The sequence below is a fragment of the Triturus cristatus genome, chromosome 4_2, assembly GCF_964204655.1.
Source record: "Triturus cristatus chromosome 4_2, aTriCri1.1, whole genome shotgun sequence".
NCBI classification, from domain to species: domain Eukaryota; kingdom Metazoa; phylum Chordata; class Amphibia; order Caudata; family Salamandridae; genus Triturus; species Triturus cristatus.
The window spans coordinates 96,156,332-96,184,137 of NC_140586.1; the positions used below are offsets into that span (position 1 = coordinate 96,156,332).

Here is a 27,806-nt window from a genome sequence, read left to right on the forward strand (position 1 = left end):
TACCAAAATTAACAAACAAAGAGGGTAGGCCCAGCCCAGCCTCGGCAGCCCTCGGACGGCCTCAGACGGCCCGCCCTTAGCCCGGGCTTAGCCCGGTGACCACCCGCGCGCGTCCCGCGTTGCGGGGAATTGTTTGAATTAAATGGTCCTCCCAGGAGGGGGCGTGTCCGCTGGGGAAGAGGCAGCAGGTGTGGACAGCAAGTAGCCTGCTGGGCCTCGCAGTCCCGCAACGTGTCCTCAAAGCGACCCCAGAGTCCGGTGAATGGCGCCCGCGAAGCGGGGGTCGTGAAGATTTCCCAAATGCAGGCACAGGAACCAAAGGCCAGGAGACAGGTAGGGGAGTTCAAAGAACGGCACCCGTAGAGCGAGTGGTTTCTTGGGCTTATGTAGCCAGGAGAGGGCGTGTCCGCTGGGGAAGAGGCAGCAGGTGTGGACAGCAAGTAGCCTGCTGGGCCTCGCAGTCCCGCAGCGTGTCCTCAAAGCGACCCCAGAGTCCGGTGAACGGCGCCCGCGAAGCGGGGGTTGTGAAGATTTCCCAAATGCAGGCACAGGAACTAAAGGCCAGGAGACAGGTAGGAGAGTTCAAAGAACGGCACAATTAAAACTAATTTTTATATTAACAACTAATAATAAAGTAAATAAAATGTATTTAATACCCACCCTTTACCTCTTTAAAAGTAAAAGCAACACACAAAAAATAAACAATTACCAAAAATAAATATCAAATAATTAACATTAATTAACAACTATAATTACTTCCCACCCTTTACTCCTATAAACACCACCACACACCTAAAACTAATTACACAATTACCATAATACAATTTTAATTAATTTAAACAATATCAATTAACAAGAAGGTAATAATAAAAATAAATAAACTACTTAACACCCTTTACCCCTGTAAACCCCAAAACACACACCTAAAATTAATTAAACAGATACCATCATTAATTACTAATAAATGATTTAAAATTAATTAACAGCCAAATATTAATTCATAAATTAAAATTAATTACTTCCCACCCTTTACACCTATAAACAGCACAACACACCTAATATTAATTACACAATTACCATAATTAATCACCAATTAATTAATTAAAATAATTACCATCCAAATGTTAATTAATAATAAATTGCTTCACATATTTAAAACTATAATATCTCAATTAGACAAATATTAATGATTACAAAATAATCAATTCATTTAATATAATTAAATTACTTCCCACGCTATTCCACTATAAATCCACAACCCGCTACAGAACTAAAAACGCAAAATTCAAATATTTCTTTTTTTTAAAACTACTAAAAATGTAACACATATATTAAAAATACTAACAATTCTTATACGAAAAACATTAATCACATACATATAAAATATGTTCTAAAATACATAACATTAATTTAAAAAAAGGATATTTTTAACAACTATATTTTTGCAAACAGTATTAAACACTTCGATATTTTTAAAATTGATATTACTTACATTAAATCCATATTCTTGACCACGATATTCTTGCTGTCGATATTTCGGAACCACGATATTTATTACTCGACATTTGGGCAACTTGATCATTTTTACTCGACATTCTGTCTGCACACCATACCTTTCCATTCTTGCTACTTCTGAAAGGGGCATTTCTTATGTTTTTTTTAGGTAATTTTTTTTTTTAACTCTGACCACCTAGACCTGCTCTTGTTCACAATCAGCTTCACTCAACATATTGGAAGTATAAGACAGTTTTTAGCCACTGCCCTGAATACAGCTTATTTTTCCTGCAATAAAAACTTCAGCTAAGTGGGCACTTGTCTGGAATAATGAATGTGGAACTTTAATCAAAGTGGTAGAAGGACCAGGTACCCCAGGCGACTCTCGTACTAAAGATCCCCAATAGCTAAGTGTGATTTGGTACTCAAAAGAGATGACTTTTGAGTATATTGTAGAGTAGAGACTGTCATACATAGATAGGAAAAATTCACTACCATCTCTGGTTTTACACTTGACATTGCCTTTTGGTACTGAATCCAGAGATCACTCTCGTACTAAAGATCCTCAATAGATAAGTGTGATTTGGTCCTCAAAAAGGTGACTTTTGAGTATATTGTGGAGTAGAGACTGTCGTACATAGATAAGAAAAATTCACTACCATTTCTGGTTTTACACTTGACATTGCCTTTTGGCACTGGATCCAGAGTTTTTGAGCCCCAGCTTAAGATCCTCCTCTGCCAAATTAAGAGTTTCTACATTCAGGCCCAAGCATGTCCAAATACCTCTTGGACAGTAATGTCTGAATACCAAGCATGGGAACCTGCTTTCCAGGGACAGGGAGTTCACTTACAAAACATTTCTCTTCATGTTCATTTTATTTTTCTAAAATACAAGAATTCAGTAGGGTCGCTATGAATATGATTCTTTTTCATGTGCCAACATCTATTCTGAGTTCCTAAAATTAAAGTCAAACTGTTTTGGAACAATGTCACTTTTTTGTTTTATTTCCACCCAAGAACACACCTCCTCACTGTCTGCCCACCCCACCCAGTTCCATGTGTCTTTGTCTTCTTTCTACTTCGTTTGTCCTTTTATAACTATGCTGTTTGTTGACAACTTCCAGATGTTCCTTCACTCCTTTTGAAGTTCTTTGCCACTCTGACTGGGACACTGGACCAGAGATCAACCAATAAATGGGATATTATCTTTTAGGGTCACAAATTCCACAGTTCATCTTGGACTCTTTTGCACGATTAGGTACAGACAGCATGTCAGCAAATAAATGTATGTTTGTTTATGAAACAGTTTGGTCACCATCGCAGTAACTGTGATCTTGCTTCTCCCTATTTTTGCAACATGTTGACAGAGAGTGTTTGGTTATGAGCACATATTAATAATATCTGCGGATCTTTAATGTTGTGCATTGATGTAAATGTAGACATTTTTGATATTCCCCATTAATTAACAGGTTACTTCTACAACACCTGTACACACTGAAATATGAGAGAGGTTTTAAATTGAATCATATCTATAATAATAATAATAATAATAATAATAATAATAATACTTTATTCAGTATAAAAAAAGACCATAAAAGTTTTACAGCTTAGAGTTGATATATGTTCGCTCCCATCACAATTAAAAGAACCTTCCCCTCTTCAAATTCATTCATTTTTTTTTTTTTTGGTGCCTTTTAAAAACTGGTATTACGAGCCACATTTGTTCACCTGGTACCTCTTGTATTTCTGAGTCTGATGGCTGCCCTTAAAAAGTTTACAGTGCAGAACAGGGTTAATGTGTCTGTAGACAATTTTAAAAATAACAGGGCCACCTTTGCATGTTTAAATCTAGAAGTCTTTAAAATACTTTTTAAAAACAAACTCCTAGGTAGTGAATAAAAAGGGCATAATAAAACAAGTGAAGGGTATCCTGAGGAGACCGATGGTCGCAGCCACACGGACTCTTCAACTCTATGGACGGGGTGTATCCTGCCGGATCAGCTAGTATGTGGTGCAATAGATTGAGCCTAAACCGTGTCATTATAAATATATCATGGGCATTATGGAAATAAGATAAATAGGGCTCAATACCTAAACATGATTTAGTCAGGAGGTGTTCTCTAACTGACTGTTTAACCAGTTCCCTATCTTCCCTGAATGCTATAACATGCTTCTGGAACCGGGCCTGCACCAAAGTCTTGTCATGCACTGACATTTTAGTGGGGTTATTAAAAAGATCTGCGCATCCTATGGCTTCTAAAGTCTCCTTTACATACTTAAGCCATGGGATGTTCATCCCCCGGTCACGGGCAAGGCGGTCTGTTATATTCTGCTCACTAAATGAGGACTCTGTATTTGCCCATATTTTGGCCCAGCAGGTTAGGGGTTTGGCTTCCAGCCTATCTCTGACATAACTGACACCCAGTTCTTCATGAATGATGTGAGACGATGTGCTCTGAGGCACTTTCAGTAGGCGCCGGAGGTACTTGTTTTCCCCGGTCTGCAGATGCTGCGTGTCAATAAAACCCCATACCTCGCTTCCATAAAGAATTTTGGCACAACATTTAGAGCTGTATAATCTCAGTATTTGCTCCGGGGACCAACGGCCTAACCTTCGTGCAAAGTTCATGATCGACCCAGAGCAGCTCACTAGTGTGCGGCATTTCTCTTCTACAAGGGCCTTAAAATTAAGACGACTGTCAAATAATATCCCCAAATAAGAAAAGGAGTGCACCTTTCCCAGGTGATGGGAACCAATCGAGTAAACATAGTTTTTACTCGTTTTTTTCCCCACTTCCATGATGTATGAATTAGTTAAATTGGGGGACAGATCTAGGTTCTCCATAAAGGAAACAAAGCCGTCTATCAAACCCTGGAGCCCTTTGGATGTCCGCGCGAGGAGAACCGCGTCATCTGCTTAAAGCAGGACGGGGATCCCTCTTGATCCAATCCGCGGTGTATCAACCATTAAAGTGCTAAGTGCCTGATCCAAGCCATTTATGTACAGGGTGAACAGAAATGGGGCCAGAATACATCCCTGTCTCACCCCACTTGAACATGGGAAAGCGTTGGTGGTACTTCCCTCCTGATTGTATCTGACACTGGCAGTGGTATTCTGGTGCAATACCATTAGAATGTTAATAAGTCCAGGGTCCACACCAAGACCGCCCATAATTTCCTACGGTTGACTCGGTCAAAGGCCGCCGTCAAGTCCATGAAAGCCAAGTACACAGTTTCTTGGCTGGCAATGGTGTACTTGGCTACCAATAAATAAAGGGTAAGACATTGATCGGTGGTTGACTTTCCCGGCCTAAAGCCATATTGGGTGTCAGTGATAATCTGTTGATCCTCCGCCCAGTCAATTAACCGGCCGAGGATAGCCCTTCCTAGAACTTTCACTGACACATCAATTAGGGAAATGGGCCGGTAGCAAAGTGGGCTGTCCTTATTGCCTTTTTTGAAAATAGGAACGATTTTGGCTGTTGACCAAGATGGTGGCATACCTCTGTCTATTGCTGCATTAATGACTCTGGTCAGGATTGGTGCCCAAAGATCTACCTGGCTCAAGAAAAGATCAGGAGGAATTCCATAAGGACCCGATGCCTTATTTCGAGTCAGTCCTTCAATTCCTACCTTCATCTCCCCCAGGGTGAAACTTATCTGGTGGATAGACTGCACCCCCCCTTCTGCTTCCGTCTGGGCCTCATTCAGGCAGTGATTGTAAAGCCCATGGAAATGCTCATACCATGATTCTGGCAGGATGTGATAAGCTACCCTTGGTTTATTTGCCTCTTGGAAGCAAGAGTCATTTATAACTTTCCAGAAAGCAGTTGTATTCTTTAGCTCTATCGCTTCCCTTAAGTCCTCCCAAGCCTGCTGCTGCAATCATATCTATAAAACCTGACGATTTTCATTTTTTTATTGGGTTTATTAACGTAACTGTGTATTAGCTATGTCAATCGTGTAATTCCATCATAGTATAATGCACTCACAGCTCTTTATGATGAATCCCACTCTACAGATTAAAAATGTTCATGTCCTAGCTCTCACATTACAATTCCAAAAGCATTTTTCAAAATCCAGTTGAGTTTCAAATGTTACCATGTAGATCAGTCAGTTACATATAGTCAGTTATATCACCTTTCAAAAAGTTTAAAAGGTTACTAAACATGACAACTGCAGATTCAAGTGGAAATAATATGAAGTTTCATACAGAACCTCAACTTCACTGTTTAATAGGTTAATTATTGACACGTTTTCTATAGGTGAATCCCCAAGCAGCACCTAAGGAAGGAATGTTTCAAGCTTAATCTTTAAAAATTTGCTTTTGAATGGGAAAAGGATATGGCACAGCAGTCCAGGTACTTTATCTTTTGGAAATATGTAGGTACATCACATAGTCTACACGCTACTGGCCTTCCATATGAGCAGGACTTTTTACCCCAACCTATATTGGGCATTGTGTTCCTCAAGCAATAGAGCTGTTCCCATTTTCTCTATTTTGACTTTCTTTGCTAGTCAATCTGCAGGGTCTCACCTTTGATTGGGATAGTTTATATCTCTTGTTTAACACATAAACCGCTTTATCCACTGCCACCATTCCGACTTTGGCTCCGGGGTCCCCTGTCACCTTCATCTTGATTGCTTTCCCTGGCTGGTATACTTGCTTCCCTTTTCCTGGCACTCCAGCCACTTTTAACTGTGTGGAACCAAAACCGGAATGCGATAAGCGTATGATTTATTGGCAAATGATATTATTCAAACAGTTGACTTTCGAAATGAACCACTTACTGTTCCCATGCAGGTGTCTTGCATGTCCACCCAAATGGAGTCGGCCACTATCTCCATTTGAGCACCATTTTGTAGGCAGTAATAGGCCACAAGGCGGAATGAAGGAATGAGCTCTGGAGTGATTAGCAGAGACAAGGAGATCTCCGTTTGGCCACTTAACCTCTCCTGTCTCCCAACTTTAACAATCTTTCCTTTGTTCAAAACCTGATTTTTGGGAAACAAAAGAACAGTTTACATCAAACTAATGCTACCATGCTTAAATAAGGACCCAGTCTATTTCCTCTTGCCGAAAGGTTGGGAAATAAAGCTGAATATTTGTGATTGTGAAACAGAGAGTTGTGTGTTTCTACATTATTAGAACTTTATAGCTTTTTTAGGATAGACAAATAAAGAGTTGCTGAACTGAGCAACAATCAATTACATCGAGCTGACATAAGTAAACCACATTGGATTATTTAAAGTAGCAGATGCATTTCATTCACTCAGTTACACAATGTACATTAATATTTAGAATCATTTGAACAATAACTTTAACTAATCAAAGCACGAAGATAAAAACTTTTATCTATCATGGAATCATAAGTCATAAACATTGACTAACTCCTCTCATGGATCCCAGACCACTTTTACAGAAAGTAAATAGTATACTGTGAAATAAACTTAACACATCATAATTGGAATTAAAAATACAGACAGCTAATAAATACTGGGCTGATTCGGCCCTTTCTGATTCCTTTTGAAACAAAAAAGCCACATAACCTGAGTTGAACAAACCACAGCTTCTTTAAGGAAGCTTGTAGCTCTGTTACCCATGATGCACAGCAGTGACGGTTGGAGATCACTTCAATTTTCTTCTCCTTTTGCAAACCTCAAATGCTATTTTCCAGTCTTATTTTATTTCTTTGAACATTTTAAGATAGTTGGTGTCTATTGAACCTTTCAGTCTATTTTTCCAGGCCTTATTTTCATTTCACTGGGGACCACCCTGGCCTCTGCCATCTGACACCCCAGAGGAGGACTGCTTTTCACATTATGAGCTCCCTTACTGCCTGGTGGCGATCACATTGCCATGTCTGAATATGCTACTGTGGCAGATGCAGTAAAAACAGAGCTATATGCTGAGCAAATCTGAGTGTTGAAGCAGAGTTCTCTTTTGTTCTACAAAATGAAATTCCCAAAGCGTACACTTCCTTTTTCAGAACAGAAAATCTCATTGATGTACAGGGAGTTTTCTCCCTACACCTGAAGGACATTTTATTTTGCTCTTCAGGGTCAGGGCAATCCCAGGCAGGAACAATTAATGGTGGTATTTCTGCAATCACTAGGGCAAGGCTATAGCCACTGCGACTTGGCTGCCCTCCGATAGATGGACCACCTGGTCATACCATATGTTTCTAATAAATTGGTAGAGCCCGCTGAGGGCCCACCACCAAAGACCTTGCACTTTCTCACCTCTAAACAAAGCAGGAGAACTGTGACATCCCACCTATTTGTGGCGGAGTACCTTCTCCAGTGCTTTTCTAAAATCTAAATGAGGCTCTTAGTGTCTGATATGGAGTTTGGATGATGGATCTTCTATCTGCCATTGCATCAAATTTATCTCCCGTGTAAAGGAAGCTGAGAAAAGCGTTTTCCTGTTCTGCTTATCCACCAAGGGAGAGAGTTTTATTCACCAAAGTGGCTAAATCTGCTGTCAAAATGGCACTTTGGGGGACAACCATTGCAGTGGAAAATATACCAATGTCTGTCTTTTCTGCAGGAATTACCACCAGAAGATGTAGGCATAGAAAATGTATCCTAAAAAGTGAGAATATGTTGACACTGTGCACATAGCCATTCTCACTTTGCTAACATGTCAGGATGTGGTGTTCCTTGCATTCCAGGAATACTATCCCTGCAATTGTGTAAAACTCTCAGCCCTTTCGCAGAGGTAATTCTGTCAGACTTGGTGGCTCAGCAGTTACTCTAGATTGTGTGGATGATCCACCAACATATTTGGCAGAGCTGTACTGGCAGATTGGAGCGTAGATGAGTTTACAATGTCTGCTAGCTTTCTAACTTTAAATAGGCCCGATATACATCCAGAAGCACAGATGTCCAGTAGGGCTCTCCAGCAACAAGTGCCCTATCACATTTTCTCACGTTGAAGACACATGCAACGTAGAAGTGCATTTAATTGCTGAGGCTTAAACCTATGAAGACCTCACTGATGTAGAGAGGCCTGTCCAATTAGGAGATAGTCAACTCTGAGGTTCTCTGCATCAACCAGGTCCACTGCTCAAAATACTACTATACCTTGTGTTATCAACAGATGTAAACCATGTCAATTGAGCAAACTCTTTCTCCAGAACATACTAGACCTCTAAACCTTACACCTGAAGTGGTAAGTATGATGCTTCTATGAAAAGCATGGTTTTCAGACAAGCTCAGGTACATAAAAAGAGAAATGAACTCTTCTGAAAAAGAATCCTTGACAACCCAATCACATTCTACATTGTTGCTGCTCAAGGAGACTTTTTACCCTCAAAGTGCAGGCCATGCACTCTGTAATATAATATGACTCTGGATAGAGGCAAATCTCAAGAGTCTCTGTCACTCATTTAATTAACTACTTCTCCAGAGACTATCCAGTCACCAGATCTCCCTACTTTCCATGGTGGATTGGCTAGATGACCAACTAAACTCATTATCCTCATGTCCACGATTAAGAGATCTTTGGTACGTTGCAACAGCAAGCTCAGTTAAAGTTACTTTTTCCACTTCTGGGTACTCTAGAACCGGAGATAAAAGTTTCCTTCTTACAGCCACTGCTAAAGGACTCTACTCAACACCTATTGAAAAGTATAAACTGGAGCAACACCTACGTTTTTTGATAAAAAGCTTTTTGAATAAAAACTTTTGTGAGGTAAGAAAGGATCTTGAGCCACACTCGGAGAGTGCCTCTTAATGAAAAGTTATCACTCTTCCCCATCTGGGGGCAGATTTACTATTTTTTCTCTCAACTCATGGCAGCGAGCACAGTTATTGTACTGTGTTGCATGAACGGGAGACAGCACAAATGTGCCACATCTACTTAGAGATGGTGCATTTCTGCTCTCTCCTTGCACTGGAGCACTGTGTGTTGCTTAGTTACCAACGCTGCCACCCTTCCATCATAGTGCTAGGGTGTAGCAAATTTGGGAATGTGCAAAAATCCATGAGTGTATGTGTGGGAACACCCATGCTCCACCCACGGAGCACCTACCCAACAAAAGACAACGCAAGGCAGCACTATGCACTGCCTTGGGTTACTTTGTATGTACTATGCCATGCAAAGTGGCTTTGCATGGCTCAGTAAATAACAAAGATTATTTTGCGTAAAGGCTGTGCCACAAAAGTGATGCAACCCTGGTGCAAAATCTTAGTAAATCTGCACCCTGGTCTCCCCCTAATAAAGAGAGAAAGAGAGAAAGAGAATGGACTTTGTGGAACAGATGATTTGTGCAACATCTGCACCCCTATGAAGACAACAAGTACTTCCTTGACAGTAGTAAAACACCACAGATCTTTTTCAGAACAAATGAAGAGGTTTGCTGAGGAGCTTGGAGGAAGTTTTCCAATGACTCTTAAATAATGGTTTCTTACTCCATAACCAAGCCATCAGTGCTACAGCAGACGTGTTAGACCTGGCACGTCACGGTTTGAGCTACAGAATATATATAAGAGGAAGATCCTGCTAATCAAATCTGACGAGGTTGGGACTTGATGTGCAAGAGAAGCCGATTAACTTTCCTTTCTTTTTTTTTTTTTTTTAATTTTATTTTAGTTTGCAGTATGTACATAATAACATCGCATTATATCATGAAATCAGCATAAGAATTCAAACTTCCAGTTACAACATAAGCAACATACATCCTTTGTCCCCTCGGGACCAACAAATGATTCACTTCTTTCTTTCCCTTCCCTTCTACTTCCTCTCCTCCTCCCTTATTCTGGCCTCCCTCCAGTTTGTAATAGGAGCCCAGATACTTTCCCCAAAGTCCCCTGCTTTTTTCCCTTTCTGAGCATACAGAGAGATCTCTATATTATGCATACCAAGTAATCTGGAGAGCCACATTTGAAAAGAAGGAGCTACGGTATCTTTCCATCCTGCGGAAATTAATACCCGAAGTACTGCAACAGAGATAAACACCAGGGCCTCCTCAGTTTTCCCCAGTTTTAACCTATTATCGATGCCTAATATCATAAGGGTGGATGACAGTAGGATTTTTTGGCTTAACAGCCCCTCTCAGAATTTTTCTATTTCCTTCTGTAGTCCCACCAGGGACCCACAGTCATAAAACATATGAAGCAGATCTGCCTGGCCTGCCTTGCATCTAGGACACCTATCATCTTCCCTTACCCCCAGGCATATAGCTTTGCGGGCGTATGGTATAAATTAAACAACATTTTGTTATGCTGTGCCCTCAAGTTAGAGGAGCGAAATATTTTCTTTTGTAGAAGGAGGGCATGATCTAAATCTTCATCAGGGTTTCCCAATTTTATAGCCAGAGAAGATTCTGTTTTTTCTAGATCGTCTTGTATTTCTCCACTAAATAGGGTATAGAAAGCTTTGATATTCTCACTCCTTTTAACCAACTGGTCAACAATGGGAAATTCGTCTGCCAATAATGTCCTTGGTCTTACAGCCTTCAGCCAGCTTGTCAGTTTAATATACAATAACCAATGTTTTAAAGGAATGCCAACGCTGTGCTGTAGCGCCTCAAAACCCAAGATCTCCTCTCCCCCCATTATATCGCCGACCGTCTTAATTCCTAGATCTTCCCATACCTGCAAGTTTCTATCGGCTACCATCTGAGGGAAAATTCTAGAGTTATATAGATGAAGCTATCGATTTACCTTGGGAATTCCACAGAACTTTGAAACTGCCCTCCATACCCCCCATGCCCCTCCCAATACCTGAAAGCGAGCCTTCCTATAATATCTACGATCAACTTCCCGCAATAATAGACCAACTGCTTTTCTCCCGACTAGTAACTCGAAGATTGAGGGAGGCGTCTGAATACCAAAATTCCCCTGGATGGGTTGAGGCTCTGACCGAAAGAGAATAGACATATGTAGCAGTAAACATGACCAATGATACAGCCTCAGATTCGGTAATGCCAGACCGCCCCTATCCCTGGGGAGAGACAAAAGATTAGTAGAACGCCTAACTCTCCCATATTGCCAGACGAACTTTATAAAAATGGATTGCAGGCTTTTAATTACTTTTTCATCTATTAAGAGGGGTATGGCTCGAAATAAATAAAGAGCTTTGGGGAACATTGTCATTTTTAATACATTGACCCTTCCTATCAATGAAAGGTGTAAAACATCGATTCTTTTTAAATCTGTTTCTATGGATTTGCTCAGTGGGCCGAAGTTCTCGACAACAGTTTTGGCTGTTGAAGCATTAATTCTGACCCCCAAATAAATCGCTGAGTCAACAAATCTTTCATCTGTTTTAATTATGTTTTTAGTACAAATTATTTGTGTTTGGATTCATTTAATAAATAACCTGAATATTCGCCGAAATCCTTTGCCATTTGTACCAGCTCAGAAAATGCCTGGTGCGGATCCATCGTGATCACAGCCAGGTCGTCCGCGTATGCCAAGATCTTAGTTTCGTGTCCCTCACGTATCACGGGACTAATTCTTGGACAACCTAGGATCTTTTGAATAAACGGGTCAATATTTAACGCGAAGAGGATTGGGGAATTGTGGTTTGATATTCGCTTACCGCCTTAAGCGTGACAACCTTCTGTATATCAGCTTTAACTGCTAACAGTTTCCTTTGACTCTCCAGGCTGTCTCTGCCTTGTACTATATCAGAGATATGTTGTACCTGAGCCCCTGATAATTCCCTCATTAATCTTTCTACCTTGCTCCTGTCTTCTCTTCTCAATCTTGCCGCACAGCTTATTAGTTCGCCTCTTAAGGCTGCCTTGAACGTCTCCCATACCCCGTTTCGTGAGGCACTGTATCTGTTAGCAGAAAAGAATTCTCCGACCCATTTCCTGATATGATCAACAAATCTTTTATCTAGCAGTAATCTCCTTTCAAATGTCCATCTAGTACATGCCCTTTCTAATCCATCCAGTTCATATGTTAAGACCAGAGGATTATGATCCGATAATATCTTTGGGGATTTGGATATTACTACCCTGCTTATTTCTGAGTCTGATACAAAAAAGTAATCCAGCTTGGTATATCTCTGATAAGGATTTGAAAATTATGTGTATCCTGGATCTTTAGGCTCCTTTGTCCCCCATATATCTAGTAGCCCATGTGACCTAATAAGAGATGAGACGGCCCTAAAGACTCTGGGCTTTTGCCCTGAATAGACTACGTTAGGACCCCAATCCGCTGAGATATTGAGGTCCCCACAGAAAATTATAGGAGTTGACCAGGTGGCTAACTCTATTTCCAAGAAATCATAAATCTCGGGGTCGTCGTTGTTAGATCCATAGACTACACATATTGTGAAGCCCTTTTCCAACTCAGCTAAGACCCATCTCCCGTTTTCATCGACTTTGGTCCGTCTAACTCCTCCCAAAGATGCTCTAACCAAAACTGCGACCCCCCTGTTTGCCGAGGATGGCATTGAACAAGCCACTAGCTCATAACCACTCACAGACATGAGATTCCTTTTGGCCCATGGGAGGTGTGTTTCTTGCAGACATAACACATCCAATCTATTATACTTGAGGAAGTGAGCTAGATTTTGACGTTTCCTCCGATCATTCAACCCACCGATATTGACTGAGCATATTCTAATGTTCACCATCCTGAGGGTCTCCTTGAACGACTAAAACTACATGAAGCTTTGACTGGTGACTAATTACTGAAACCTTACACTGACTATTGAACCCATAATATACCAAACGGCCGTTGCGGTGAGGCGGTGAAGGCAGAGGAGACGAGATCGATGTAAGGCAATAGCGCACGGAATGGAACTCGTTCCGACTGCTGAGAGGCTAGGATGCTGTTACTGCTGCTGATTGCGCCCACTATACGAAGCGTTGTTCGCCGACCGGCCGGGGGAGAGGCGGTGTCCGTGAACATAGTTCCCTTGCCTAGGAGCCAAGTCCGCGGGAGTGCTGGAAGGCGGAGACTAGGCAGAGCAGTCCGGAGCTGGGTGAGCTGGGTGAGACGGAGCGGAATCGAGTGGAGCGGGGCTGAGCTCGGGATGTACGGAGCAGGCCCTTATCAGGAGCAGTGTGGTGATAGCGGCTTGGATACATTCTATCGGCCCGCTGACAGGCGTAGAAGCGTGATGGCTCCAAAAATAGCGGCTGGGTTGAAATCAGCGTCCCAAAGGAAGAAAGTGCTTCGGGAGGACGGCGGCGGCGGCGTCGAGATGGAGAGAAATGAAGCCCCTCTCGAGAGAGGACGAAAATGCCAGCAGAGTATGGTGAAGACCCGCCTGGCGCCCACCTCAATTGCAGATATCTTCCCTAAGGCCGGTAAGGAGAAGGGGAAGGAGAAAGAGGTAGTAACGGAGGTGGAGGTGGCAGAGGGCAGCACATCACCGGTGGTCAGAGGCCCAATCGGGGGTTCTAAAAATGACTATAACATTGAGGCACCACTCTCCATAATAAGTCAGGGTGAAGATATAGTGGCGGTCACCAATTCAGTCTCGCAACTTAAAGCAGGGGATAAAGAGAGTTTAGTACACGAAGAAGCAGGCAAATCTGGGTCAGAAGTTATTTCGGTAGACGCTACAGAATCGGCAATGACTCGAGCAGAAGATATATCGGACATGAGCCCTTTAAGAGCTGAGTCGGATCTCGACCTGGGAGGCGCATGCAGTGAAAAAGAGAAGGTTCCTAGTGAGGGTTTCTTCTCAACCTCCGAAGGGGCTGGTTGGTCTGAGGACGACGAACGTAGATCTAACTCAGATTCAGAGGGGGATTCAGGAAGCAATTTGGAATTAGATGTCCCAGTAACAGCTGTTAGGCCTCCTCTGGCGACAAGGAATCAGACGCAGAGTCATCATGACATCAGCCGCGACCAATCCTCTGTTCTTCCTCTCCAGGGAAGTCCAGGAGCAGACAATACTAATCGGTCACTCCTGAAGACAATCCATCAAGAAATTATCGCACATAGAGAAGAGACCCGCCAGGACAATAGAAAAGCTCAGGCGGCGATGAGGAAGATGCAGGGCGTAGTGAGGAAACTCTCCAAGGTCTGTGCTAATACTGGGGATAGAGTTTCAAACTTGGAAGAGAGACTGGTAACAACAGAGACAGAGGCAGCTGAAGCTATTCTCAAGGTCGATGCCCACTGTGCCCAGGTGGTCGATCTCCAGTGGAAGACCGAGGAGTTGGAAAATAGGCTCCGTCAAAATAACCTGAGGGTCCTGGGGATCCCAGAGGGGGGTGAGGGCTCCGATATAAAGGCCTATATCATCAAGCTCTTTGAGCAAGCGTTCCCGGAACTCTCCAGTTGGAATTGTGTCACTGAGATTCAGCGGGTTCACCGTACTCCCTTCAAAATCCGAAAGAATGTGAGGGAAGGAGATAAACCTAGGGCAGTATTGGTGTTTTTTGGCAACTTTATTTTGAGACAGGCTATTGCCGAAAAAGCGAGGCCGGATGCTAGGAGAGCTGGGGAAGGAATTTCGTTTTTTGTCCTTCCAGACTATTGTCACTCGACCGTTGAGCGAAGGTGGAGATTGAGGGAGATGATTAAACCTTTTCGGGACAAGAAAATGCAAGCCTTCCTGATAAATCCGGCACAGTTAAAAGTAATTAATGACGGCAAGACTCTATACTTTAGCTCAGAAATTAAAGCCAAGGAGTATTTGGACTCTGTCGGCAATTAGACTCTGAGTTACTCTTTGGGCCAAAATCTATCTATTTTTCTTCTTTTTGGGAGCGAGGTAGCTGAAACTCATGTAGCTATGAAGGGGTTCTTTTTTTTTTTTTTTCTGGCGCATGTGGTATTTGTATGTTTTTGATCTAAGGGTTCATGTAGGCATTAGTTTATTCCTGCTGCCTTCACCGCAGGCACCGCTGCCCATCATGTGCACAGACTAGGTCTGAGCGCTTCACAGACGGCGGTAGGTTGGGGTTGGGTAGGGGGGGAAGGGGTCAGGGGTTGGAAGGGGAAGGTCGGGGAGGGGGCTTGAAATCAGGAAAAGGGGGATTAACTTTCCTTTCTATGAAATCCTGTTATATAGGCCTCAGTCAGATGACATACTGTGCTGGATATGACTGAATGTTGAGAACATAAATGCTATAGGGATGTATGACACAATCATGCATGCTTTTACAGTGCATGCCATTACAATGCAGGCAACACAAGGAACGCGTTGTTCCCAGGTGTTCCATTACAATGCAAGTTGTTACAACGACTTGCTTTCGGGAAGCGCTGGACTTTGGAATAGTATATATTACTATTCCAGCTCTAGTCTGTGCAACAGTAGAAAAGGTGTTGGATTTTAATTTCAACAACAAGTTCCCTAATGCAAGTCGTTGTAACAACAGGCGTTCCATTACGATGCAAGTTGTTACAACGACTTGCCTTCGGGAAGCGTGGACTTTGGAATAGTATATATTACTATTCCAGCTCTAGTCTGTGCAACAGTAGAAAAGGTGTTGGATTTTAAATCCAACAACACGTTCCCTAACGCAAGTTGTTGTAACAACTTGAATGATAATGGAACATGCAGTAATGAAACACTTGGTAACAACACGTTTGTTGTATTGCCCGCGTTGTAATGGTACTGTGTAGTTCTGGCTGAAAAATAAAGGCTGTTTCCCATACAGCAGACATGAGGAGAACAAAAGTTTCAAAAATCCCTATGCATGCCATCTGGAAGGTTTTCCACCAACAAAGGTTTAAACCCATAGGCCACAGAAGCAAAGACCACGCTTCCAACATAGGATGCAATTTGACGGCAGCAGATTTTGGAGTCAGGAACAAAGCCCTAACCCGACAGATGGGTTCTGTCATGAATACCGTGCAAAATGGCCACCCCTAGGAGGTCGATCCCAATCCTCTTCTGCTGTTTCTCTGCATGCCCCTGTGTCTATCTGCTTCCCTCAGTGTTAGTATATTTATCTCGCAGGGTGGCTTTAGGATATTCACCTGCTTGCCCCAGAGCGCAGAGTGCATTTACCGCTCAGTTTCCAGGTCTTTACCTGCTTGCATCAGTACAATGAAATACACGTAAGCCTCAGTTTGCCACCAATATATTTCTCTCCTTGCTCCTCTGTTTTGAAGTACTTTTATCCATAAGTATTACAGTGCGATGTGTAACTGCTTCCTCCACTGTTTTGCAATACGTGGCTTCTTTCGTTGGCATTGTGGTATATTCTGGGTGCCTCCACTACTGGAGTTATGGAGATCCCTAATTTTCTATATACCCTGAGGTTATATTTTTTGTGGCTTGTGAACATTTACTCTCATGGCGGGCTATTTATAAATTTGCTGGTTTCTAGGTCACCGATTAGTCTAAAGGTTGGGGTGTATTAAGGTTGTCAGCCTTTTGGGCTGCCATGACATTATTTTTTACCTTGGAACATGCACGTCCTTCTTGTTTTCCAGTCATCCTTATCAATTTAAATAAATACATGTAGTTTGTGTAGGCTAGATGTATTTACTCAATCCTTGCCAAACAGAGAGGCTCACTTTCAGGGGACCATGAATTTTGTGTTAAATCGAAGCTAGAACCGGGACATGCAATTTGCTTGGCGCCATGCTTGATTTCTTTAGCGAGGCATCTTCCCCAGATCCATAATCTTGCAATAGTTCCACACTTCTGGACAGATCCTTTTTTTTTTTTTTAAAGAAAATTATTTAGGATACCTCACCACATAGCAGAACTCTTCCCTTTTCAGAGCGGTGTTGCCACGAGGACTCCCAAAATTGAGTGGAAAAGACAAATTATTAACCTCCACTTTTTCTTTATTTCTATCCAACCAAGCTGTCAGTCACACCCCAACATGTTGATATAGAAGGCTCAAAGTCTTATCATAATTACAGACAAAAATAAAGGATCTGGTCCCCATTCATCTTAGTTTTTTGCTGCTCGGATTTGCCGATAGAATAACTCATATTTGGCTATATCTGCATGTCTGTTTGACCTCCTTTCTTCCACAACCATCGCACACCTTGGCCAACGAGCTTTCAACTTTTAAATGATCAGGGTCTTCTGTTCCCTCTTTCTGAAACTCCTTTTTGTTGGATCTTTCATGAATCCACATCATAGGGGCAACATGATCTTGCGGTTGATGTCCAGTAGTGCCATGAGGCACAAAGACTTCCACATCCACAGAGCCAAATGTATACACACGCAGTTGCAGGGGAGACATCCAAGGAATTGTTTGGCAGTACCACCAAAGACGGCATCCTCAAATCTGCTGACACTTGTGGTAGGGTTGGTGGCGAATACGGAAGAGATGTGGAGCCGGTCCACAGGCCAATCGTGGTGTTATATTTACCCCCAGGGTAATGATGCCTTTGGGCTGACAGAGGAGAATGAGTGCTGTTGGAAATACCCAACTATAGGAAGAGGCAGAAGGGAAGAGGCCTACTTGAGGAAACCCCTATCAAATCAGCCTCCTTCTGTCAGTACATGTAATGTGCCAGAAATCCAGAAAGTGAGCTGATTTCTCCATCATTACTCCTTTGGACACAGAAGGATAACTAGACCAGGATAGGCTCTGGCTGATGGGAGGCACTAGGGATGTAGTAGGATGTGCACTAAGAGTACCCTCATGTGTCCTTCAGGGACCTTCCTAGGACCAATGCGAAGCCTCAGCAAGTTTCGAACCACGGAGAGTTAGAGGAACATCATAGAGAGCCAGCACCTCCGAACCTGAGACTTTCCTTTTAACTCTAAAGGAAAGTCAAAGAAAACCCAGATAAATGTTCCCAATGCCATGATGTAATGGTCTGTAATAATATAAACATTATTCTAAAGCAATAAAGAAAAGAGATGATGTATCATTGGTTACCACTTACTTTTTGATAACAGTGGTTCACACCCCATTTTGGGTTATTTTTCCTTATGTTCTCAAGATATAATCTCCAGAGTCTAGACCTCACTCTTTGTTTACCTACCATTCTTAGTCTTTGACCTCTGCCTTCCTACAGTCATCTTTCACTTCCATTCACCTTCTGGTGTCGGTATCCTTGCTCTTTTCTGATGCTGCTATCTGTGACAAACCCATCTGGTCATTTGTAAGAACAAAGCTTGACCTCATGTTTGCACTGCTGTTTTTCCACAAATAGGGCATGCACACAGCTTTCAGGCTATGCCAGGTATGTATGTTCTTTCTCATTAGGTTTTGGATTGTCTTTCACGGATTGCACCCTCCTCTCCTAGTGCATATTCCCATAAAGCCACTATGCAATCCATTCAATTCTTGCAAGCTTTTTTTGAGACTTGTTGAGGGTGTGAAAGCTTCCTTTACCCTTTTGACTCTTATTACAATGTTTATGTGTGACAAAGCTGTTTGCCAGCGTGTTTGACCAAACGGTGCAATGGTGTAGACCGTTTCCGGGAATCCCAGGATATTGTGCAATAAGAAAGGGGGACCATATACAATGATTCTGTTAGCACCAGTCTGGGCAAGACAAGATTGTTGATTGAAACAATATTGTGATTATTTCCCAGAACCACAATAAAGCTGTGAAGCACATAAACGCTTCTATAACACACCAGAAAGTGTAATCTCACGATGAATGACTGCCCCTTCATTTCTTATTTCAATTGAGTTCTGATGTCAGAGTTTACTTGGAAGAATACAAAGTCACTAATTACTGTTAGAAATAGAGTTCCTAGTTGACAAAGTATGCACCCTGTACAAGCAGGAACCACCCCTCTAGTCAAGGTAAGTGAAGTACACACTAAATGTTTACCTGTGCTCACCCTCTGGAAGCTTGACACAGAGCAGTCAGGTGAAACTAAAGAGGCAATGTGTAAAGTATTTTGAGTACAAACAGACATTAACACCATAAAAATACCACAAATGTACTCCACACTAGTTTATAAAAATAGTCACTATTTAGCTGATTAAACAAGACCAAAATAACAAAAAAGTGAAGACATGAAAATTCAAAAAATAAATCGAGTATAGCTTTTAGAAAACAATAGCTCCAACTGGGCTACCTGGTCATGCTTGATGTCAAGAACTCCACAAACTCAGTCTGACCTCAATGGAGTGAGGGCTGGTGTTGGGAGACATGCAGACCTCGGCACAGTACCTTGTAGACATCGGAAATCAAAGATGACCCAAGATCCAGGGAAGGTGCAGCGTTGTTACGTTACTGCTATGCAGATCATTGGCACATCGGCACCCAAGGAGAATGCGTTGCATGAAGGAAGGAGGTGAGACATCACGTAAGCAAGTGAACCTTCTATTCCGGATGGCGGTGCAGAGTTGTGAAGTCGCTGACGGCCGGGGACATTGGGGGTTGCAGGGGAGATGATGCAATTTTTGGCAAGCTGACCCTTGGTTCCTTACTGCTGGGCGGCGTCAATGAGCGGTTGCAGGTCAAGCCGCAAGGCTTTGGTTTCCTGCCATCAAGGTCGAACCACTGGGCCACTGCAGCGGCGTTGGATTCGGAGGGGGAATTACAGACTCTGGTGGCATGATGCTCAGAACTCCCGCAGTGTCAGTTCTTCGGAGGCGCTGGGGCAGCATTGGAGCCGGCGTTGCAAATCGCAGTTGTTGCATCGAGCAGGGACCATGGCTTTGGCGCAGGCAGCGGTGCAGCGTCAAAGTTGCAGATAGGCACCAGTTCTGAAGTTACTCACTGTTGGCTTCTTCTTGTAGCACTGAACTTATTTCCAAGGACCCAGGAACTGGACTTGGCACCACTTCGCTAGTAGGGCTTCCAACAGAGGGGCCTAGGTATCGGTGAAGTGGTTGATGGCCCTGAGACTTCCAACAGTAGGTAAGGACAACTTAAGCCCTTTGGAACTTTAGAAAGCAGGATGTAGTTAGAGCAAAGTCCAGTCCTCTCACTTCCAAGACAGAAGCAGCAGGCCAACGCAACAAAGCAAACAGCAGAGTGGCCGTTCCTCCTGACAGCAAAACAGCTCCTCTTCCTGTCAGAATGCTCTCAGTTCAAAAGTGTTCAGAGTATATGTTGTCAGAGGTCCAGTACTTATATCCATTTTGGCCTTTGAGTAGAGAGACTTCAAAGAAAAGTCTTTGTAGTGCAGAAGACCCTTCCCTTCCTTGCCCTGACTCTAGACACACTACAGAGGGTGAATACTTCTTTGTGTGGGGATAGGCACACATCTATTCAGGTGCAAGTGTCAGCTCCTTCCACCACTCTAGTTCATGAAGGCTCATCAGCTGGGTGATGGGCCATCAGGATATGCAGGACATACCTCACCTCCCTTTGTGTGTGACTGTCTAGAGTAAATTCACAAAGCCCAACTCTCATCCAATCCAAACGTGTATTCTAGGGACAGGCAGAGGCACAGAATGGTTAAGTAAGAAAGTGCCAACTTTCTAAAAGTGGCATTTTCGGACCTGCAATTTAAAAACCAACTTCACTAAAAGATGTGTTTTTAAATTGTGAGTCCAGAGACACCAAACTCCAGTTTTCTTTCTTCTATTAACTGGAAGATACACTTGTAAGATGTTACAAGGCAGCTTCAAAGCTAACCTATGGGAGAGATAGGCCTTGCTGTATTGAAAAACTATTTTAGCAGTTTTTCACTACCAAGACATGTAAAACTCACAAGTGTGGCACCCTGCCCATGGGGCTATCCAGGACATACATTATGGATGTCTTACATGAAATAAAAGAGAAGGTTTGGGTGTGGCAAGTGGGGGCACTTTCCAGGTCGAAATGGCAATTAAGAGCTGCACACACAAGCTCTGCAGTGGCATGCCTGGGACATGTTTGCAGTTCATTGTTGTTATGTTTTTTTCCTTTTTTCGTCTCTTTGTTCTTTCGATACATTTTACCGTGGTTCCATAGCAGTTTTTCATTACTTTCTGTTGACTTTTATTTTAGGTGTTTTTCATTACGTATCTAGTTGAAGGAGATTACAGTTATCCTTCCCGTTTTGTGTCGTAGGTAAGCAGGCTTGTTCACGTTTGGTGTCTTTTGCACCTTCACGTGTTAGCGACCTTTCAATTAATTTGCTATGTGGTTATTTTGGCAGCATTCGCATTGAGTCTGCTGGTTGAGGTTTTCAGGCAGTATGTTTTCACATTCTTGCTTACAGGTACGTGTGTTTCACGGAGCACTATTAGTCTTTCACTTCACTGGGCAACTTTTTTCTTCGCGTTTTGAGTCTGTCAGCTGCGGTTTTCAGGCATTATGATTTTACTCTCCTGTTTAAAGGCGCATTTGTATCACTGAGCACTATCAGTCGTCTTGGGGGGGCACAGGGCACTTTCTTCTTTTTGTGCTTGGACGTATGTTGTTTTCACTTCACGTTGTGCTTCATTATAGACTCTATTGAGCATGGTTTCATAAAGGCAGTGCTTTTCTGTTATCCTATCCAGTTTAATTTGTCTGACTGTTTGAGCCTATGTGTCAGTCTTTACGCCATTTGTGACAGCTATTAGATACTTGGAATGTATAATTCATACATTTACATGTTACAGATCCCCCTGATGAAGGGCCTATTTTAAGCCCGAAATGCATTGGGATTTATGAAGTTTTGTTATCGTATGCTGAATCCAAGCCATTCCTTTTGTGCACTTTTGGACTTCATTTATGAAGACTCTGAATTAAAACAGATTCTGACGTATTCCTGTCTCTGGAGGAATTTTGGTCACATTGAAATACTGTTTTGATTATTGTTGTGACACTGTATCAGATTGAGTACTGCTCTATCAATTTTGTGATTACTTTTGGTACACCTTATTGGTGACACTATTATAGTGCACTGGGTTAACCTGGATACACTTCCAGGTATTTTGCTAACTTTCTAAAAGTGGAATTTTCGGACCTGCAATTTAAAAAACAACTTCACTAAAAGATGTGTTTTTAAATTGTGAATCCAGAGACACCAAACTCCAGTTTTCTTTCTTCTCTTAACTGGAAGATACACTTGTAAGATGTTACAAGGCAGCTTCAAAGCTAACCTATGGGAGAGATAGGCCTTGCTGTATTGAAAAACTATTTGAGCAGTTTTTCTCTACCAAGACATGTAAAACTCACAAGTGTTGCACCCTGCCCATGGGGCTACCCAGGACATACATTATGGATGTCTTACATGAAATAAAAGAGAAGGTTTGGGTGTGGCAAGTGGGGGCACTTTCCAGGTCGAAATGGCAATTAAGAGCTGCACACACAAGCTCTGCAGTGGCATGCCTGGGACATGTTTGCAGTTCATTGTTGTTATGTTTTTTTCCTTTTTTCGTCTCTTTGTTCTTTCGATACATTTTACCGTGGTTCCATAGCAGTTTTTCATTACTTTCTGTTGACTTTTATTTTAGGTGTTTTTCATTACGTATCTAGTTGAAGGAGATTACAGTTATCCTTCCCGTTTTGTGTCGTAGGTAAGCAGGCTTGTTCACGTTTGGTGTCTTTTGCACCTTCACGTGTTAGCGACTTTTCAATTAATTTGCTATGTGGTTATTTTGGCAGCATTCGCATTGAGTCTGCTGGTTGAGGTTTTCAGGCAGTATGTTTTCACATTCTTGCTTACAGGTACGTGTGTTTCACGGAGCACTATTAGTCTTTCACTTCACTGGGCAACTTTTTTCTTCGCGTTTTGAGTCTGTCAGCTGCGGTTTTCAGGCATTATGATTTTACTCTCCTGTTTAAAGGCGCATTTGTATCACTGAGCACTATCAGTCGTCTTGGGGGGGCACAGGGCACTTTCTTCTTTTTGTGCTTGGACGTATGTTGTTTTCACTTCACGTTGTGCTTCATTATAGACTCTATTGAGCATGGTTTCATAAAGGCAGTGCTTTTCTGTTATCCTATCCAGTTTAATTTGTCTGACTGTTTGAGCCTATGTGTCAGTCTTTACGCCATTTGTGACAGCTATTAGATACTTGGAATGTATAATTCATACATTTACATGTTACAGATCCCCCTGATGAAGGGCCTATTTTAAGCCCGAAATGCATTGGGATTTATGAAGTTTTGTTATCGTATGCTGAATCCAAGCCATTCCTTTTGTGCACTTTTGGACTTCATTTATGAAGACTCTGAATTAAAACAGATTCTGACGTATTCCTGTCTCTGGAGGAATTTTGGTCACATTGAAATACTGTTTTGATTATTGTTGTGACACTGTATCAGATTGAGTACTGCTCTATCAATTTTGTGATTACTTTTGGTACACCTTATTGGTGACACTATTATAGTGCACTGGGTTAACCTGGATACACTTCCAGGTATTTTGCTAACTTTCTAAAAGTGGAATTTTCGGACCTGCAATTTAAAAAACAACTTCACTAAAAGATGTGTTTTTAAATTGTGAATCCAGAGACACCAAACTCCAGTTTTCTTTCTTCTCTTAACTGGAAGATACACTTGTAAGATGTTACAAGGCAGCTTCAAAGCTAACCTATGGGAGAGATAGGCCTTGCTGTATTGAAAAACTATTTGAGCAGTTTTTCTCTACCAAGACATGTAAAACTCACAAGTGTTGCACCCTGCCCATGGGGCTACCCAGGACATACATTATGGATGTCTTACATGAAATAAAAGAGAAGGTTTGGGCGTGGCAAGTGGGAGCACTTTCCAGGTCGAAATGGCAATTAAGAGCTGCACACACAAGGTCTGCAGTGGCAGGCCTGAGACATGTTTGCGGCACTACTCATGTGGGTGCACAATCAGTGTTTCAGGCCCACTTGTAGCATTTGAGTTACAGGTCCTGGGCACACACAGTGCACTGTAATAGGAACTTACTCATAAATCAAATATGCCTATCCTGGAGAAACCAAACATGCCATGTTTTAGAGGAGAGAGTATATGTACTTTAGCACTGATTAGCAGTGGTAAAGTGCCCAGAGTCCTAACACCAACAAGAGTAGGATCAGACAAATAGGAGGAGGAAGGCAAAAAGTTTGGGGATAGCCAAGCAAAAAGGGCCAGGTCCAACAATTGCCATTAATAATGTATTATAGGTGAGTAGTGAATTCACAGCAACTCTAAAGGAATGATGTACAGTTCATAGTCATTCCCTCACAAGCCTGCCATTTATTACAAACTGAAAGTGAGATGACAGGGAGAAGATTTTGACCTCGGCTGAGCACCCAGTTAAGTTTTATTTTCTCTCGTTTCTCAGCATTGACTTAAGTATAATTACATAAAACAATGCCAAAAGGTAACTGATTACACTCTGATGTTAGAAAACATTTGCAGCAAAACCACACAGCTGAATGATTCAAACGTTCTTCATTTGTTCCTAATGTCCATTATATTTTTTGCATAAGATTAGCGGTGCGGGAACAATTTTCAGAGTGGGTGTGCTACCATCAATGTTATATCACAGAAATTCTTGAGATTGTGAACAATTCATGAGTCACTCAAACAACATGTGTAGCAAATGAGCCATGCCCATTCAGCAGGAGAATGGTAAGCGTGAGTTATGTAGTTGAGGTTGCATTTTGAAGCACACTGTTGCAAATATATTACTAAAGCATTGTGTGGCAGTACATTTACAGGCAGAACAGCTTTCATTGGAATGGCCACTAAATTTGCACAGACATGTAGGTATACTTATAAACCTATATAGCATGCAAACAATAATGTTTGGAAATTGAGTTTTAGGGAATACTTTGAATTTGCCCATCACCAAGTTAAATGCCTTGATTTATTTTAATCCTGTTAAATTGATGTTTCATTCACACTTCATAATCAGCTGCTTTCCTAACTGCTGATATATTTTGAAGTATTTGTACAGATTTTATACAGGTATTTATGTGTTGTTGTGTTTTGGATAAAAGTGACGCCTGGTGCCTTTCCTTTCACAAGTCCTGCACCCTAGGATGATTGTTTCATTGTCAGACCTGGCACCATTGGTGTGGGTCTCCCTTCCATTTTTTCACTATTGCCTCCTGTATTTTTACTATGATTTTGCTGGTCTAGATGCTTTGGGCACTTTGCCACTGCTATTCAGTGCCAAAGTGCAAGTGCTCCCTATTGTAAATTGTTGTATTGGATTAGTGACTCCATGATTGGCTTATTTGATTTACGTGTCAGATCCTTGTACAGTGCACCATGTGTGCCCAGGGCCTCTAAATCAAATGCTGCTGGTGGACTTGCAGCACTGGTTGTGCCACCCACAAAAGCAGCTTGTAAAATATGACTCATGCCTGCCATTGCAGAGCCTGTGGGCAGTCTGGGACTGCCATGTCGACTTGGCAAGTGCACCCACTTGCCAGTCCCTAAACCTTCCCTTTTCTACATGTTAGTCACCCCTAAGGTAGGCCCAAGGGCAGGGTGCATTGTATGTAAAAGGTAGGACATGCCCTGATGTGTGTGGCATGTCCTGATAGTGAATTACAGCCAATTACGTTTTTCACTATTGCAAGGCTATCTGTTCCCATAGGCCATAATGGGTAGTTTGATTATAACATCTTATAATCCTAACTGACCCTAGCAACAAGATAGGAAAATAAAGTTTAGTATGCCTGAACTCAGAATGTTAAAATACATCTTTTAGTGTGGGTGATTTTTACATTCTGTGTTTGAAAATACCACTTGTAGAAAGTAGGTATTTTCTTGTGTAACCATCCAGCATGCCTCTGCTAGGTTTGTGTATTCCATATCTGGTTTGTGAGTGACAGGGGGCTGGAGAGGGCTTTGGCTCCAGCAGTCTGATGGGTTAGGGCTGGGCAGAATAGGACATGCATTGATTAGAGAGTAGGGGGAGGAGATTTCCTTTCACTTGCCTGAGCCTTCATAGAATAGAGAGTAGGGGGAGGAGATTTCCTTTCAGCTACCTGGGCCAGGTCTGCTTTCAACAATGCTGTCTCCACCTCCTGCGAGGAAACTGCACCAGGGAGGACAGAACTGTTTTTGACTGGGTACAGACACTCTCTGCTTTCAGAGAACAAATAATTTTGCAGTATGAATATTGGGGCCCAGACCCCAGAACTTTAGATCACTTCTGGGAATCAAGACAAACCCTTTGCCAAGGAGAATAACCGGAGAAGCTGAAAGAAGATTACTGCCCCTGAGCTGTTTGCTGTTTGGGGTTGGTCTGCAGTGGTTACCTTATTGCCAAGGAAAGGAGAAAAGGGACTTTGTGTGTAATTTTACTATCTTGAGGAAGATCTCCAAGGGCTTGAGCTGAGCTTGCCTCCTGTTCTGAAGTCTCAGGAACACGAAGACTTCACCACCAGCTCCCCCTGAATTTCCTTGGTGGGAATTCTGCCTGAAGAGCGGTGCCTGCTGTTGTTTTGGGCCCTCTGGAGATTGCGTGTCGCTGGGAGCTGGAAGCGCGAAGCAACGAGGAAGAAGCGAGTCGCCGCCGCAGCAATTGCTGTTGCATCGCCGAAGAGGCGGATCGCCGCTGCAGAGGTTGCAGTCACATCACCAGAGAAGCTTGTCGCAGGGCCTGTCGCTGCTCAAGAGTCAACCGAGTTCCCCGCACGGCCATCGGGTGTGCACGCATCGCATTCATGTTGTCGCATCTCATCAAAGACGCCATTTTGTCGCATCGCACCGGATCAGCGCATCGCGGCGCCATCTTGTCGCATCGTAACCTGAATGCAGTAAGAAACCGACACATCACCTCCTCTCCGGTAAGGAACCGACACATCATCTCCCCTACGCTGCAGTAAGTAACCGAAGCATCACCTCCCCCGAAGCAATGAACCGATGCATCACCTTCCCTGCGACCCTTTTGTTTGCATTGCATTACGCATCCAAGGTACTTTGAGAGTAAAGTGTCGCATTTACCATGTACATTGAACTAAGCTATTTCTACCATTCTGAAGATTATTGTATTGTGGATTTTTGTTGTTTGGTCTTGTGTTAAGTTATTTTTCTAAACTGGTGTGGTGTCCATTTGTAGGGCCCGATTCACAGAACAAACTTAAGACAAAATCCTAAACTTAGTACCATTTTGGTATTCACAGAATGCACTTATTACTTCTGGTATTCACAGAATGAACTTACTACTTTTTCGATTCACAGAATAAACTTACTACTTTTGCTATTCACAGAATGGATTTACGACTACTAAACTTACGTCCGCACTCGGGCCGGAAATTCCGCCCCGGAGGCGGAGCTTCCGGGCCGGAGGCGGGGCTTCCGGGCCGGAGGCAGAGCTTCCGGACCACAGGTGGAGATTTTGGCCATGGCTAAATCTCCGCCACTGGCCGGAATCCCCACCTTCGGTATTTCCGGCCCGAGTGCGGACGTAAGTTCATTCTGTGAATACCATAAGTAGTAAGTGCATTCTGTGAATACCAAAATGGTACTAAGTTTAGGATTTTGTCTTAAGTTTGTTCTGTGAATCGGCCCCGTAGTGTTTTCACTGTATTTGTTCACAAATGCTTTATACACTGCTTCTGAGATAAGCCTCTCTGCTCATGCCAAGCTCCTTAGTG

General features: G+C 42.6%; 1 protein-coding gene across 2 annotated transcripts in view; it reads right to left on the reverse strand.

Annotated features, from left to right (window-relative positions):
• Window positions 1–27,806, reverse strand: part of LOC146833084 (complement C3-like) — a 595,871-nt gene that overhangs the window by 295,303 nt on the left and 272,762 nt on the right. For both annotated transcript variants that reach the window (XM_085600722.1, XM_085600721.1), the window contains exons 13-14: window positions 6,286–6,489; window positions 6,032–6,193 (exon numbers count right to left, since the gene is read on the reverse strand). In XM_085600722.1, the coding sequence (XP_085456848.1) occupies window positions 6,032–6,193; window positions 6,286–6,489 (366 nt within the window). The remainder of the gene's footprint in view (window positions 1–6,031; window positions 6,194–6,285; window positions 6,490–27,806) is intronic.